The sequence below is a fragment of the Chlorocebus sabaeus genome, chromosome 1 (assembly GCF_047675955.1).
Source record: "Chlorocebus sabaeus isolate Y175 chromosome 1, mChlSab1.0.hap1, whole genome shotgun sequence".
Classification (NCBI taxonomy): domain Eukaryota; kingdom Metazoa; phylum Chordata; class Mammalia; order Primates; family Cercopithecidae; genus Chlorocebus; species Chlorocebus sabaeus.
The window spans coordinates 125,563,782-125,580,431 of NC_132904.1; the positions used below are offsets into that span (position 1 = coordinate 125,563,782).

General features: G+C 46.9%; 1 protein-coding gene across 2 annotated transcripts in view; it reads right to left on the reverse strand.

The window, feature by feature from the left end:
• Positions 1 to 798: 798 nt before the first annotated feature.
• NFRKB (nuclear factor related to kappaB binding protein) overlaps positions 799 to 16,650 on the reverse strand; it is a 33,028-nt gene continuing 17,176 nt past the window's right edge. For both annotated transcript variants that reach the window (XM_008021508.3, XM_008021506.3), the window contains 14 exons: positions 16,230 to 16,309; positions 16,075 to 16,121; positions 14,751 to 14,811; positions 14,157 to 14,331; positions 12,801 to 12,907; positions 12,232 to 12,355; positions 11,939 to 12,018; positions 11,548 to 11,768; positions 11,180 to 11,450; positions 10,316 to 10,528; positions 6,943 to 7,710; positions 3,346 to 3,452; positions 2,426 to 2,561; positions 799 to 2,310 (listed from right to left, as the gene is read on the reverse strand). In XM_008021508.3, coding sequence (XP_008019699.2) covers positions 2,185 to 2,310; positions 2,426 to 2,561; positions 3,346 to 3,452; positions 6,943 to 7,710; positions 10,316 to 10,528; positions 11,180 to 11,450; positions 11,548 to 11,768; positions 11,939 to 12,018; positions 12,232 to 12,355; positions 12,801 to 12,907; positions 14,157 to 14,331; positions 14,751 to 14,811; positions 16,075 to 16,121; positions 16,230 to 16,309 — 2,516 coding nt within the window. In that variant the 3' untranslated portion in view covers positions 799 to 2,184. The remainder of the gene's footprint in view (positions 2,311 to 2,425; positions 2,562 to 3,345; positions 3,453 to 6,942; positions 7,711 to 10,315; positions 10,529 to 11,179; positions 11,451 to 11,547; positions 11,769 to 11,938; positions 12,019 to 12,231; positions 12,356 to 12,800; positions 12,908 to 14,156; positions 14,332 to 14,750; positions 14,812 to 16,074; positions 16,122 to 16,229; positions 16,310 to 16,650) is intronic.

Consider the following 16,650-nt stretch of genomic DNA (forward strand, 5'->3'; position numbering starts at 1 on the left):
CCCGCACTACATCCTACCTCTCCCCACTGCCAACCTCGTCCCGTGCCAGTCTACTTGCTCATCACAAGCTCAACCTGGGAGGCCCATTCACCTCTGCTCTCTGCAATGCAGGCTTCCGACCTCCTAAGACTGGATCGCCCCCAGGCTCGCCAGGATACATCACAGCCCTCCTGCCCGGAGGAAGGCAACAGAAAGAGACTGGACTTAGAATCAGAAGCTTCTCTTTAACTTCAACTCAGACTCATGTCTTCCAACGGTTAAAAGAGGAATGATGACACTGGTTTTACAGAATTGCTCTAAACGAAATGTCTGTGAAAGAGCTGTGGAGCCAGCCAGCCTCCCAGATCCTCCTCCGCTTCTTGGCAACCGCCTAACCACCCAACAGCTAAGCCAGCCTCCTTCCATCCCACATCCTCCAGCTCCACCTCTTCACCCAGAACCCACAAAAGAGCTTCAATACACTCCAAAAATTAAAGATACGTTTTTAATAATTTGGGCACTTTCAAGAGTCAGGGAAGCCCTATCACCTCAGAAAGCCTTCACCACTCACTGCTGCCCCAAAACAAGAGACACATATATTGTTGACAACCAGTGCTTGCATTAATTACATTTTAAAGTATCGTCCTGAGCTCTCCCTGTAGCTGACAGAGGCTGAGAAGCATGAAATAGCCAGGATTAAATGACCTGCAAATCTAGACTGGCTTCTTTTGGGGCTGGTACTGCCAGCCAGGCGGATCCCTGTTCCTTGCACCCCCACTGTCCTCCACCGTCTCTACTCTGGAGCAAGGCTCAAAAAACTTTGTGTTTTTTTTTTTTTTTTTTTTTTTTTTGAGACAGAGTCTCACAGGCTGGAGTGCAGTGGCATGATCTCGGCACACTGCAACCTCCGCCTCCCGGGGTCAAGCAATTCCCCTGCCTCAGCCTCCTGAGTAGCTGGAACTACATGCGCACACCACCACGACCAGCTCATTTTTTGTAATTTAGTAGAGACAGGGTTTCACCATGCTGGTCACGATGGTCTCGGATCTCCTGATGTTGTGATCTGCCCGCCTCGACCTCCCAAAGTGCTGGGATTACAGGTGTGAGCCACCGAGCCCAGCCACCAAAAAAAAAAAAAAAAAAAAAAAAAAATTCTTAAAAGGCCATATAGGAAATAGTTTAGGCTTCAGGGCCACACAGTCTCTATGTCAACTACTCAATTTTGCCTTCGAATCTGAAAGCAGCCACAGATAATACAAACACAAATGGGTCTGGGCTGTGTTCCAATAAAACTTTATTTACAAAAACAAATGGCCGGCCCCAAGAACCTGGTTTGCAACTCTTGCTCTGGAGCAGAGCAGAATGTGTACTATCTGAACTGCAACAAAGTTTGTGCTGCAAAAGCAGCACCTCTGCTGTCATTCCCCTCCTCTCTGTCCACTGGCTCTGTACGTCCATGTGAACAGGCTTGCCAAGAAGGATGAAGCGGGCAGGTGAAGCTGAGGGGGCCACAATCAAGATCCCAACACCCCTATCTTTAACAGGCAGTGCCAAGAGAATCCCATTTCAGGGGACCCACTCTACCCTGCTGCCTACGGTGTCTTCCCATCTTACAGCCTCTTGATTACTATGCAGTTACCAAATTGGCTACCACCTTACTAAGATTCTTGCCATTTTCTTATTCTAGTCAAAAGAATAAGTCAGTTTGGTGGACAGGGCAGCTAAAGCCCAAGTTTGTATTTGATAAAGATGTACAACAGGTTCTTTAAAAAAATAAATTACATAAAATTTTCTGGACACAAACTCCTATCCAGACCACTAGTCATGGAGAAGACCAGAAGCCAAAAAATACAATCCTCATGGAGAACCAGCTTATTCACTGTCTGTGCACTCTGCGACTGGTAAGCCTTCCCTGGGGGTCTTACTATCAGAACTCTGGCTTGTAGGACATAACTGGTACCTCCTGCAATTCCAACAGAATATTCTCCTAGATTGGTAGACAGCAGACCCTGGAACCCTGGAGTGAACCTTTCTCAGGGTGCTCCACTATGGCACGTGGCAGCAGAATCCAGGCCACTGTTGCCATCACCCCCAGCTTGGCTGCCTTGAACAGGCAAGCTTAAAAGAATGATGCAACCTCCCTGCTCCCTTCTCAGCCAGGACAGACCAGGCATGGTGTTTCATGGAAGCCATCCTCTCTCATAATCATTGTTGCTCAGGTGCCTGTTTAGGAGATGGAGCTGTAGTCACAACAACAGTGGAGACTGCTTTGGAGGAGCCAGAAGCTGTTCCCTGTTGGAGATGGGATGCAGGGACAGTCTGGATGCGCACCTGTTTGCAAAGAGAGAAGGTCAGGTCAATGGACTGCAAGTGGGCTCACCAGTTAAGAACAGCAGTGGAGTCAGAGAGGAGCCCGATATTGCGAAGAATTTGCCCTGGGCCTTACCTGTGTGGCCTGACCTTGCTGCTGAAGCTGCTGCAACTGCTGAGCAGTGAGGAAACTAACAGGCTTATTGCCAGCAATGAGCTTAGTGCCCGCTGGCATAGTTGTGAGGATGATGTTGCGGCCCAACCCACTGAGGCTGTGGAGGGAAAGCAGGGGTGAGGTATAACGATATCAGCGGGTATTCTCTGGCCCAGATTTAGGCCATGCATTGAAGGACAACAGGGAGGTCTGTGCCAATGAAAATCCCAGCATTTCAGATTGAAATGGAACCCAATTGCTGAGACCACCTTTCTTCTAGCTTTTCCACTTCCCATGGCAGGAGAAGACAGTAATCCCAGAAGCCCCTACTGCTCTGGATAAAATGGCCCTTGGCTCCTGGCCCTGACCAGCAGGAATAGTGGACAGGGCCCCAGAGAGGTATGCATGTCTGCAAGAAACCCTCCCCCTAATAGCCACATCTCATAAGCTGCCCTGAGACTGCCGGACTGATTTCAATGTGCCCTTTATCCCTGTTTAAATCAAGGCCACAGGTGGCCCTCATTCCCTCAACTGCTTCGGTTCAGAGTTCAAATGTCAAAGGCAGGGCCACAGGTGGCCCTCACATCTAGCTGAGCCCCATCCTAGCACTCCCCACACCCTTTTCTCTCCAGTATGTATCACCACGCATGCTGCTTTACTATTACTTCTCTACTCTACAGTGTATGCTTGGAGAACAGCAAGGATTTTCATCTGTTTTAATCACAGCACCTAAAACAATACTAGGTGCTCAATAAATACCATTGATAAGCACAATAAAGGAGAGGTGTCAAAGGAGGGACCCAGAAAGACCAGCCACTTTGTCATTCGGTGACAAGGACTGGTAAGCCCTGCCTGCCACCTCCACCTCGAAATTGGTTCCTTCACAATGACATAGTACTTACTTGGCTCCAAGGTTGCCTTTGATGATGGGGGCTGTGACCACACTCTTGCCCTTCATTGGCTGGCTGATCACAGACAGGGGAACTGTGATCCGTGTAGGCAACTTCCCCTAGAAAGAAAAGGCAGTCAGGTTTTGTAAGACAGGAGGTAAGGAAAACCAGCAAGTGTCACCTCCAGGGCATCAGGAACTGAGGAGCAAGCACTACAGATGCTGTGAGTCCCCAGAACCCAGCAGGGCCTCAAGGCTCCTAAGGTTTGGACCCAGGAAACCGTAACGAAACTACTTATATACCATAGTCAGGTGAAATCTGATCTTTTATCATCCTCTTTCATGCTACCAAAAGCAGCAGCAACCCTATCTATCTGCTTTCAACAGGATAAAACCTGTATCTAAATCACAAAGGCAGGTGTGTCCTCGCTTTAGCACAGTCCAAGATTCTGAGTTCCTTGGAGGACAGAGACTTATCTCTGTATCCCTCAGTACACAGCACAGTGCTGGGCACACAATCACTATTTGGTGAAATAAATTCGAGGAAGGACAGAGGACCTCAAGAGTTAATACCTAAAGCACACAACTACTCACTGGAGTGCAGGGCCACTGGTGAGGAACAAACAGCAGGGCACCCTAGATTAGGGAGAGGCCATGCTCTCTGGTGCTTTCCATTTCTCCCGGAGATAAGAGAGATTAGCTAGGGGACACTAATAATAAACTCAATCAAGTGAAAAGTCCAACCCCCAAGCTAATAAAGCCTAAAAAGAATTTTTTTTAGAAACTGAGAAGGCCTAGAGTCTTTGGGACTTGGATGGTTAAGACAGGTCACTGCGTCACCTGTTTTCAGACTGCCTTGGTTTTAATGCTTGACTGGTAATAAAATGTACATGCAGTAAAATCTTAGGTAAATTAAATCTGAGTTTTAAAAACTTCAAGAGGGCTGGCTGACAGGATGCTGGGAGAGGGCATCAGCATTCCACAGAGGCAGGCTAACTCTAAGGAGACGGGCACTCAGCTGCAAAACTGCACCGCAGGTCCCTGCACCTATCTCCATGGGGTTCACCCACAGCCTGGAGCCTGTTAAAAAAGCATGCAGAGGGCAACAGGCAACAGAATTCCTTGAGACGGTACCTCCAGATACATTTACTTATGGTTTTATTTTCTTCCTCAAAATGCCTTTGTTGCTTAAAACATCTCAGGCCAGTACATCACCTAGAATGATCCCTTCAGGAACTACCTAAAAAGCTGACTAGACGGTGGGAAAAAGCACCATCAGTACTTCCCGCCCCACCAAATGCTCTCCAGTTGCACCTACCCAGGTTGATTGTAACAGGACAGATGACACTTGATACAACCTTTCTATGTTAGAAGGATTCAACAGAAACAAAAGTGGATCAAGTGAGTGCAGTTTCCCCGCTTCCTTATTTCAACTTTTATGATGTAGAAACCTAAGTAACTACTTTTGTGTGTGTGTGTGAGATGGAGTCTTGCTCTGCCACCCAGGCTGGAGTGCAATGGTGCGATCTTGGCTCACTGCAACTTCCACCTCCCGGGTTCAAACAATTCTCCTGCCTCAGCCTCCTGAGTAGCTGGGATTACTGGCACCCATCACTACGCCCGGTTAATCTTTGCATTTCTGGTAGAGACGGGGTTTCACCGTGTTGGCCAGGCTGGTCTCAAACTCCTGACCTCAGGTGATCCGCCTGCCTCGGCCTCCCAAAGTGCTGGAATGACAGGTGTGAGACACTGCGCCTGACCAACTATTTCTTTTTTAACCACACTATGTTAAGGTTTTCTGTTTTGGGTGTTCATTTGACTTATGTTTACATCCTTCTTCATTGCTCTGGCTTTTATCCCAATTAATGAAGGTTTGCCTACATAGCTTGCTCAGTAAAGTGAAACTGTATTTTATGCTGTCCATACACACCTCTCTTCTGAACAATGCTCCTTACCTAGAGGCTAAAGAGTAAACACACATGCATCCACAGACACCTGTGTGGATATGAGGATTTGGTTTATGATAACTGTAGCCTTTCAAGCTAGTGGGGGAAGCAACAGTTGATTAGTTTGGCAAATTTGAAAACTGGGAAATGAGATTTCAACTTCATCCTATTCACAAAAATATATTTCAAATGCATTAACAATTCTACTTTTGTTTAAAACTCAAAGTATTTTATGAAAATAAAGGTTAACATTTTATAACCCTGGGGTAAGGAAGACACAGACACAAAACCTACCAGCCATTAAAGGAAATGCTGACAGATCTAATTAGATACAATTACAAAGCTCTGTAGAGCTACAGACTCCATCTATAAGGTTAAAAGATGACAGGCTGGAAAAAATATTTTCTATGCATATGAAGAATTCACATCCACAGATTCCGTATCTTCAGGATGTTATAAAAAGCCACCTCAAACAATATGAAAATGCCAAATACCGCAAAAGTGGCAAAGATTTACTCCCCAGGGAGCGCATGCCAACCTCCAAATGAATGGATACTCAACTTCACTCACATCAGGGATATGAAATCAAAAAAGAACCCCCTTTTCACCAGTAAGACATGTATATGAGGTTAAAAAGACGTGGTATCAGCACTGGTTAAGGTAAGGCCTAGGGGAAACAGGAGGCTTGCTGATAGGGGCACACGTGGATGTGGCTTTTCAGGCGGTGCCGCTGGAGTATCTCAACTCCCCATGTGTGCACCCCCAAGACTGGCGCTAGCACTCTCCACTTCAGAAACATTCACACATAAGCCCAGAAACATTCGCCACTGCCTGGTTAATAGTGGAAACGCATCCTTTAGCAGAGCCCCTTCTACTGGTTGCTATACCATTAAAAAGACCCCAGTCAATATCTGTGTATGGCCTAGAATGATCAAGACATTTACAAAAAATAAAGAAGGCAGGCAGGGGCAGTGACTCACGCCTGTAATCCCCAGCACTTTGGGAGGCCAAGGTGGGCGGATCATCTGAGGTCAGGATGTTCACAACCAGCATGGAGAAACCCTGTCTCTACTAAAATTCCAAAATAAGCCGGGTGTGGTGGCACATGTCTGTAATCCCAGCTACTCGGGAGGCTGAGGCAGGACAATCGCTTGAACCCGGGAGGCAGAGGCTGCAATGAGCTGAGATCGCGCCAATGCACTCCAGGCTGGGCAATAATAGCAAAACTCCGTCTCAAAAATAAATAAATAAATAAATAAAGCCAATCACAGAATATATAGTCTCTCATGGGTGTTTTTTAAACTACGTGTACATGTATGAAAATGCTCAAGCACTAGAAGGATAAATGCTGAACTACCAACAGCAATTAATCTTCATGACGGGAGAACTGGAACATGGTCAGGTTTTATTTCATCTGCACTGTTCTTTACTATTTGAAAAGAATGTATGCATGTACCACACTTTGATAAATTGTGTTTCAAAGGAAAACAAAAGTCTATCAGTAAACAAATCTCTCTGGGGTAAATGAGGTGATATTTAGGGCCTCTAATTTCCACTCCTAAAAAGAAGTTTCCTAGTTTTTAGGGAGTCTCTCGCACAACGGGCAGTTGAACCTTAAGTTAGTTTTCTAAAAAGAAGGCCTAAGCTTCACCCTAGTTACTCACAGCCTGGGGCGTGGACACAACCGCGGTGCTGACAGGGACCTGGCGCACGGTGGGGGCTCCCGTGCCGATGCTGATGGGGGTGCTTGCAGTCCCAGAAGCCACAGCCACAGTCTTGGACACGGCAGCATTCATACTGGGCAAGGACACCGCTGAAGTATGGACAGTTCCAGACCCACCGGCCACCGAGGCCCCCTGCTTGGCATGGGTTGCAACGGTGATGGTCTGGCCCGCTTTGGGAGGCATCACTCCCAGTCCCTGCACGATGCGGATCGTGGCAGCTGGTTTTGCTTCTGAAGAGGCCACTGTGCTTTTTCCCTTCTGGTCAGCCACACTCACGCCAAGAGCTGGCATCAAGCGAAAAGCTGAACTTGAGGCTTCTGTTGGCTTGAGGTCAGGAGTCACTTTGACCACAGTGGTACCTGTTGGAGTGGACGAAGGGGCACTGGCTGAACTGGCCTTGGCAGGGCTATCAGCTGCATGGACTGGATTGGAAGTGACGTGTAAGGTGGCAGAGATGCCTTTGCCTGTAGCGTTGCCTCCTGTCCCGAAGAGGTCCTGGGTCAATTTGACTGTGGTAACCTGGGACTTGGCCAGCGTGGCCATCATGTCCGGAGTGATTCGCAGAACCGTCTGACCCTTGGCATCTGTGGTGATGGAAGAGGGCGGCAGACGCAGTACATCCTTACCCTGGATGCGGAAGTTAGTGGCTGTGAGTGGAATGCTGTTGCCTGTTTGGGGCTTCACACCAAGCTGCCCAGTGATTGCCACCTGGAAGGGGAGAAGCAGCACTTACGAGGGATTCACACTAGCAAACCGGTTACAAAATACAACTAGACAAACTTCCGTTTCATGGGCAGATGTTTTGTATTTTTTTAAACTTTTTATTTTGCAAACATTCACAGAAGTAGAGAACAGTATAACAAACCCTTATAACCTTTCACCCAGCTTCAAAAATTAATACTTTGTTTTAGCTATCCCTCCCCACTGTGGTGGGGGAGAGAGGAATTAGAATATATAAAGGTAAATCCAAGATCTATTATTTTACTGATCAGTAGCTCTGTACACATCTATAACCTAGAAAAGGACTTTTTGAGACGGGGTCTTGCTATGTCACTAGGCTGGAACGCAGTGGTACAATCAGAGCTTACTGCAGCCTCGAACTCCTGCGCTTAAATGTTCCTCCTGCCTCAGTCTCCTGAGTAGCTGGGACTACAGGTGTACCAGAGCCTGGCTTCCCACCTCCTAAGGCCAAGTCCCTCATGTGTAACAGACGCAAGCCTTTTAGCCTTACTCAGGGAATTCCCCTCTCTGTGGCGTGACTGATCTTCTCCCTTCTCCTGGACCATGGCCATCAGAATGCAACCATGCTGTAATACCTCCCATCCTAAAAAACAACCAATTCTGGCTAACTCTACACCTCCCTCCACCTACTCCACTCCACACTCAACTCCAGTTCTCTGCTCTCTTCAGAAGCAAAACTCCTCTAAAAACTACCTATACAGTCACCCCTTGGTATGTGCGAGAGACTGGTTCCAGGATGTCCCCAGGCAGATACCCACGGAAGCTCAAGTCCCTTACACAAAATGCACTATCTCCATAAAACCAACAAACATCCTCCCGTGTAGGTAAAATCATCTCTAGATTACCTATAATATCTAATACATTGTAAATCCCGTGTAAATAGCTTCTATACTGTATTGGTTTTTTAATCTGTATTATTTTTTACTGTATTGTTATTTTTTATTGGGGTTTTTTCCAAATAATCCATGGTTAGCTGAATCTGAGGATGTGGAACCCACGGGTACAGAGGCCGATCGTACTGTCTCCACTTCCTCGCCTTACCTTCTCTTTTGAACCCATTCCCCAAAGCCACCACTCCACTGGACCAGTGAAGCCCATGCATTATCCTGATCCACCAAGTCTCATCTCACGCTGCCTACATCTCACACCTTCCCAACTACACTTTTCCCTCTCTTGCCGTCTCCACAACTCAATTTTCTCCTGCTTCAATAAATGATGCCACCATCGATCCAAGCACCCAAGCCAAAGCCATGGATGGGGTAATTCTCACCTTCCTCCTCTCAGACCCCTACTCAAGCCACCAACAAACTGCACTGGCTCTCCCTTCAACCAGATCCAGACCCCACTACTCCCCTCCACCTCCAATGAATGGTCACTCCTATCTATGGCAGCCTTGCTTCTCACCTGGACGACTGCTACTGCCTCCTACAGGGGTTCCCCATTTCCGTTCTTGTCCCCCGCTGTTCCTTCTATCCAGCAGCTGGATGTTTCTTTAAATGCAAACCAGATCAAGTCACCCTTGCTCACCATCTTCCAGTGGTTTCCCCTCACATTCAAATTAACTTCAAAGTCCCACAGAATCTAACCGCTGGCAACCTCTCCCATCCTTATCTTCTAACACCCTCACACTGGCTCCCTATGCTCCAGCCACAATGATTTTCCTCTCGTTCTTCAATCATATTCCTGACACAAAACATCTGCACTCGCCATTCCTGGGCCTGGAGTGTTTTATCTCCCAATCATCGCTTCATGGCACGCTCTTTGTTTCACCTCTTTCCAATGTCACCTCCCCAGAGAGGCCTTCTCCAATCACTCCAGCTAAAATAACACACTACTGCTCTCCACCTGAACCTGTCTACTGACCTGCATAGCATTTATTACTATCTCACACTGAGGTACTTGTCTCTTAGCTCTATCAGAACACGAGTTCCATGAGGGCAGGGACTTAGTCTGTTTAATGTACTATTAAATCCCCAGTACTTAGGACAGTGTCTGACTTAATGTTTGTTGAACAAAAAAAAAAATTACTTTATCATTATGTGGTTCCATTTCCTCATCTGTAAATAATAAGAGTGCCTACCCCATAGAGCTAAGAAGATTAGACTATTTAACAAGCAAAAAATGTTTAACGCAGTGCAGGCACACAGGAGGCACTCCTATCAGTATTAGTTGCTATACTGCTTAATGATTCTTTGAAGTTTGATGATTATTCTTTTATATTCACAACCAAGAAAGGAGAAGCAAATTCTACTTTTACAAGTGGTAAACTGATAAGCCAATAAAATATGGTCATGGGAATTTAACTAAATAAATTCATGGATGGTCTACTCTAAATCCAGAAACTCAACTATTAAATGCTGAATTAAATGGAATGAAACAGAAGAAACCTCTTCAGCATCTATAAAGGCTGCACTGCCTTTGGTGGGAACTCACACCTAAGTATCTATAAGCTGAGAGTCAAAGCTGACAAATCTTCTTCCCATGTGCATGCAGTCTGGCCCAGAACCTCCAGCTCCAGTGGTCCCTGCTCCAGGATGAAGGATTGAGATCCCCCTGAAAGAGCCCCACCTACCTGCTTGATGATGTTCTGTCCCGTGACGTTTTGAATGACAGCAGCCGTAGATGCACTGGGAGCAGAGGTCCCAGGAGAACTCGTGGCTGGCTTACTCACAGGGCTGGCTGTGGCAGGGAGACTGGTCACCGTGAGCCCTGTCTGTCCAGGTCCAGGCCGCTGCACAGTGGCTGCCGTAGTCTGCGCTTTGACTGGCACAGTGGCCATTACTGTCTAGTTCAGGGCATGAGGCCGAGAGCTTAATTAGACTCTAAGATGCAGACCAGCACTCTAAGCAAGAGTCTCCCTCACCACCTCCAGGAAGCACTCCTCTCAAAGAGCTCCTAATCCCACAGTGCTTAAGGCACATCACTCTCTAAAATGGACACTGTAAATGTCTTATTTGTGTACATCTTAATTTTCAGAATTTTACATTTAACATCTCATTTTATTCCTACACATTGAGGACAAATACTATTTTACCCCTTTTAGAGCAAAGGAAACTGAGACAAAGAGGATATAAATCTTCTCTAAGCTCACACAACTAGTTCATGGCATAGCTAAGACTAGAGGCACAGCAGAAGGAGCCTGAGATGTAGACTCACAAGGTCCAAATTTACAATCCGCCTCTACCAAGATCCTGATGTTAGGGTTCTGGGGAAACCACCAGACTCCTCTGAAGATCTGATTCTCAACACATAAACATACTATCTAAAAATGCTTACACAGCTTTGAACATTAAGTGGCTTATTCTGATGAATGTCATCACCAGTAGCAATAATCTATGGCTCCCCAGGTCCTTACCCAGACTCTGCCCATCTGACTCATCAGCCCACCTCTGGGTCTGCATCCCTGCTTCCCAATGACCACAGCTTCCCTCTTTACCTGAGGCACTACTTTAGTCTGCGTGGCAGTGGCTGGAACCCGGATCTGTGGTCCTGCTGGCATCTGTGGCAGTGTCTGTGCTGGCCCTGCCGACTGCTGGGGAATAGCAGGAAGGCTAGGCTGGGCCACCACTCGCACCTGGGACAGTCCGGCAGAGCCAGAGTGGCTCACGACCCGGGCAGCAGCCTGAGAACTGGGTGTAGTCTGGCTGGAAGCTGGGGAAAGCATTGTTCCCAGATGTGGCATTGTTGGTGAAGACACCAGAAGAACACTATGAAGAACATCGGGGAAAGACAAAAAACAAAAACTTGGGACATGCATACAAAAGGCCTCTAGAACAAAAAAGCTGAAGAAAAGGAGGAACTTACCCTGAGCTAGACTTAGCTGGTTCTGAGACTGTGGTAGGGCCGCTTTTGTTCACCGCCGATACAGGTGGAGGAGAGATGGGAATGGCAGGCAATGCTGGTGTGGTGGGGGTTACAGGTGTGACTGGGGTGGGTGGCATACTGGAGTCACTGAGGCTCATCTGGCTCTGCTCAGAAGGGCCACTGCTAAGGACCTTTATGGAGCTCTCCTTGCTACTGGACTTCTAGAACAGAAGACAAAGAAAACTCACCTGCAGGTGTCGTGAAGATCCCCCTAAAGGAAGGGATGCCCCTACAGCTCCTGACGCCCCACACTAAGTAAAAGCCGAGCAGCTACTCTTAGTTGCCTCCATCCCAGAATCCGTAAGGCAGACACTCTCCTGAGGTCACTTACCACCTTAGATGGGGGCTTAGGTTTTTGCTGAAGGGCTTTTCTGGCTTTAGCTGCAGCTGCTTGCGCTTGGTGAATCCGCTCTGTGAACAAGAGGGGCAAGCTTCAGCCAGAGTTTAACCTTAGCGAACTAAAAAGAGGGGCTTTGTTAAAAACCAACACCTTGCTGGTGGACTGAATCCTGCCTCTACCATCTTGCCCTACCTATATGCCAATGAAAAGAATAATGGAATTGGGGCAGAAAGTAGAAAGTATCCCCAGTCGGGCTGGACACCATCCCCAGAGGCCTCACACACCAAACTCTTCTTCACTCCGGTCACGATGCAGGTAGATCCACAGCTTTCGTCCAATGTCATATTTCACACAAGGATCTTTCTCGTAATGTAGCCGATCCAGTGCACCACTCACTACTGTATTTACCTACAAATCAGACAAAGGGAAATAAGAAACAAGTCAAGTTCAGATAACAGAAGTTATTTGGACTCCAGGGAAAAAAAAAACACGTCATTGTATCTAAATCACAGCTGATACAGATTCTATCTCAGCCTAGCTGCATATTCCCAATAGTTCACCAAATCGTTTGGCAAGACAATAAATGCTGTAAGACTACTGAGATATTGATCTATTTTTACTGTAAGGATACTGTGAAATAAGTGACCAGCCTGTCCTTTACCATAAACTAAAAGAAAGCCCAGAGCCAAATTTGTGTTTCACTAACAGCAAGGGTTTTGATCACTACGCATTTTTCAAGACACGTTTTTCACTTCATTCAGTTTTTTAAAAATTTGTTATATTTTGTATTTCTTAGTAAGTTTTCTTAAATCCACTCTGGAACAAAGCAGAAGTAATCTCTTCTCCGTCCTACCTGAGTGCTGGTGACATCTGGTGCAAGAAACTGGGAGTCCTTAAGCAGTTCACAGATTTCTGCCCGTGTGCCTTCTCCATTAGGCAGTCGAGCTGCAGCATCCCGAACTGATGACATGAGAAAGCACAGTCCACAAGTCAGGCAGGGTTCCTACAGAGGTACAACCTCCCTTACCTGCCGTGGTGGGCAACGCTCCCTGGGGTTCCTGCTCCTCTACCTTCCCTGACACCGGATTAGGTGCACTCTGCCCTCCAGCAGCTGGCAGCTCAACCACTGGCGTTCCCTACACACTTGTCTTTTTTTTTTTTTTTTGAGACACAGTTTCACTCTTGTCGCCCAGGCTGAGGTGCAAGGGCATGATAGCTCACTGCAACCTCCACCTCCCAGGTTCAAGCAATTCTCCTGCCTCAGCCTCCCGAGTAGCTGGGATTACAGCCGTGCACCACCATGTCCAGTTAATTTTTGTATTTTCAGTAGAGACAGGGTTTCACCACGTTGACCAGGCTGGTCTTGAACTCCTGAACTCAGATGATTCGCATGCCTTGGCCTCCCAAAGTGCTGGGATTACACGTATGAGCCACCACATCCAGCCCCTATACACTTTTAAGAGTTACTTTTAGGTAACACCTTAAGAATTCAGAGGGCCTGTGAACTCAGGTGGGAAGCAAAATTACATTTTAAACTGAAATTAAACATTTCCTTCAATTATGAACAAAGGGAACAAACGATATACTGGCAGTGCTGTGATGGTGTAATGGAAATCAAACGTTTTCACATATTACAGCTACTGCAGATAGCTAAGAACATCATTTATACTCATCACTACTTGGAAATTTCAAGAAATGTCAGACCTCATGCTAGATCTTGTCATATAACATCATAGTAACAACACATATTTCTGCACCATAAACTTGTTTTAACATTTTGATAACTATTTCAAAACAAATGGTCTCTTTTGTAACTGTATTTTATTTTATGCATTTAAAAGCATAATTCTGAGAAGGGGTCCACAAGTTCCACCAGATTGCCAAAGAGATTCCTGGCATTCAAAAAGGTAAGAATCCTCACTATTAAATGAAGCACAGCCTAGAGGAAGCAAATTCCTGTATTTAACCTATTTAGCTGGTCTGGGAGCAACTCCTAACTGAACATAAACGTAAGCCCAGACTTGAGGAAGAAGACTGGGAGCTGAAGATGTCCCCTTCAGCTCCCAAACTCCAACGCTTCAAAAAACTATGCCTTGTTCTCAAGTCTACCCTGGCTGGAGGGGTGTGGAGAGGACAGAGTTCAGAGTTGATAAGAGAAAAGCTGCAGGGTGAAGAAAGGGATCTCCGATAAGCAACATGTGCCACCTACCAAGAGACAGAATGGTAACGTAGGCGGGCCGGTCGGAGCGCAGCAGGGAGTGCTCCCGAGCCTTGTTGAGCGAGGTCTCCTTGTCAAACACGCCCTTCACTGGCCCCACCACAGACTCGAAGCCGTGCATGCGAAAGGTGAACGCCTTATGGGGTTGGCTATACCGGTAACGCTCCTACCAAGAGACAAGGGACAAGGCTCCTGGTCAGAATTAGTGGGGTTCTCTCTCGGGCTTTCTTACAATATAAGCAGATCCACATGGAACAATTAAAACAGGAAGGAACAAGTGATTCTAGTAGGAATGCTCAGCCAACTACAGTGGAAAAAGGATGGTTCTCAGAGCCAGTCACTGAGCAGAGGGACAAGGAGGTAATATAAAGGCACTTTGCTACCTGGAAGACAAGATCATTCAAGTATTTCTTACTCCCCTTACCCACACTGTTTCCACCCCCAACAAGTAATCCCAGCCAACAGAAGGTCTAAGGGGAAGGCTATGAGTTTCTTGCAAGAAGGCAGATGCAGGAGAGTCAGGCTGAGCTTCTCTCTGCACGGCTCACAGAGGCACACTCACACTGGCTTTTAGGTACTTCTTACCTGCTCCTGAAAAACCCGCTTCTCCTCCCCCGTGCTGGGCCGCACCACATAGTCAGTTCTTCTGGAATATAAAAAATTCTGTATCAACCCTGAGAGCTGGCATGTGTGTCAGACCCATTGCCCCTGCTTCAGAACCATTCCCACTGTGACATGGAAAGATGTCCCTCAAGAAGCACTCAACTCTTACAAAGGAGAAAAGCCCACTTTCCAGCTCCTACGAAGGAACTCCTGTTGGTATTTACAAAATCACTGGATTCTTAGAAATCCAGAAAGGTACTGGGTGGATAGATGGGCAAGAGGCTGACATCTTTACCTACTGTTTTCAATATTGCTGCTAAGTAGGTCCATTCTATTTTTTTTTTTTTTTTTTTTTTTTTTTGAGACGGAGTCTTGCTCTGTCGCCCAGGCTGGAGTGCAGTGGCCGGATCTCAGCTCACTGCAAGCTCCGCCTCCCGGGTTTACGCCATTCTCCTGCCTCAGCCTCCCGAGTAGCGGGGACTACAGGCGCCCGCCACCTCGCCCGGCTAGTTTTTTGTGTTTTTAGTAGAGACGGGATTTCACTGTGTTAGCCAGGATGGTCTCGATCTCCTGACCTCGTGATCCGCCCGTCTCGGCCTCCCAAAGTGCTGGGATTACAGGCTTGAGCCACCGCGCCCGGCCAGTAGGTCCATTCTAATGGCAACAAACAATTCGGCCTTAGAGGAACAAAGGGCTTCGGGAGCGTTAAATAAGGGTTATTTTTCTACCTCCAGGGAAAGTACCCAGGGGCTTGAGATCTACACCTCTATTACATGAAGAAAAAGTTCTGCCGCACTTAAGACTGGGCCTCTGCCTGGTGTCAGAAAACTATGGAACCATGCCAGGACAGAAACAGAAACATGGGACAATGTGATATAAAGAGCCTAGGACTAAGAGTCAGAAGATCTAAGTTCTAGAAGGTTAGTCCTACTGCTAACCTTCAGCAAGTCACTTAACTTCATGCTTCCATTTATTGGACTAAGGTGGCCTAGATGAATAATTCTCAAGTAGGAGCCCAGGGAGGAGTACACATTAAAAAAGTATGTCCACCTACAAAGGAGATTATATGCCCCTTAGAGGCTCTCCTGCCAGCCCCTCTCTCCATCAGACCCCATTCCACAAGGTGTCCCACGCACTCAGGGGGTGCGGCCTGCCTCAGTATGCCAAGTCAGGAAGAACCAGGGGACTCCTCAGAGCTCTGAAGTCCATTACAGCTCTAACATACCAAGAAGTATCAACAAAACCAAGGCAGTATCTGAACTACAGTTTCCCGGGACACCACCCACCACTAGAGTATTGTACTCACACCCGAGGGACAGGTGTCGTGGCATCTGAGCTGTCTTCATTTTCTTGCTGGAGAAAAAGAAAACGTTGACAGGTAAATGGACTAAAGAATTTGGGCAAACTTAAGAGCTCTGGAAACCTAGTGAGAAGGATCTGGTACTTCTTAAAAAACCATACCTTACAGAAGGCCTGATCTTTGGTCTCTAGCCATAGCTGGAAGAGGGCAGCTAATTCCTTTTCATTATCTTGGGATTGGCCTATTAGAGGAAAAAAGAGATAAAAAATAAGAAGGTCTACGGTATTACTGAGAATCCTGCTTTCTCTTTACTAGCTTTATCTACACCACAGAGAGATCCTATCAGGAGCCGTAACAACAATCCTTCATACAGCCACTGCCTTCCAGCTGGCAGAAATCAGCCTGGACCACCGCTCTTGGATGCCATCTCATCAAATCATTCACTCTGTAGGCATCTGCTGAGTACCCACTGTGCCACGCATTGCATGGGAAGCTAAGGTTACTCAGTGAATTCAGTCTCCACCCTCACAGGAGTTTACGGTCAAGTGAGGAAAGAGCACACGTTTCAAAATCAATTCGAAA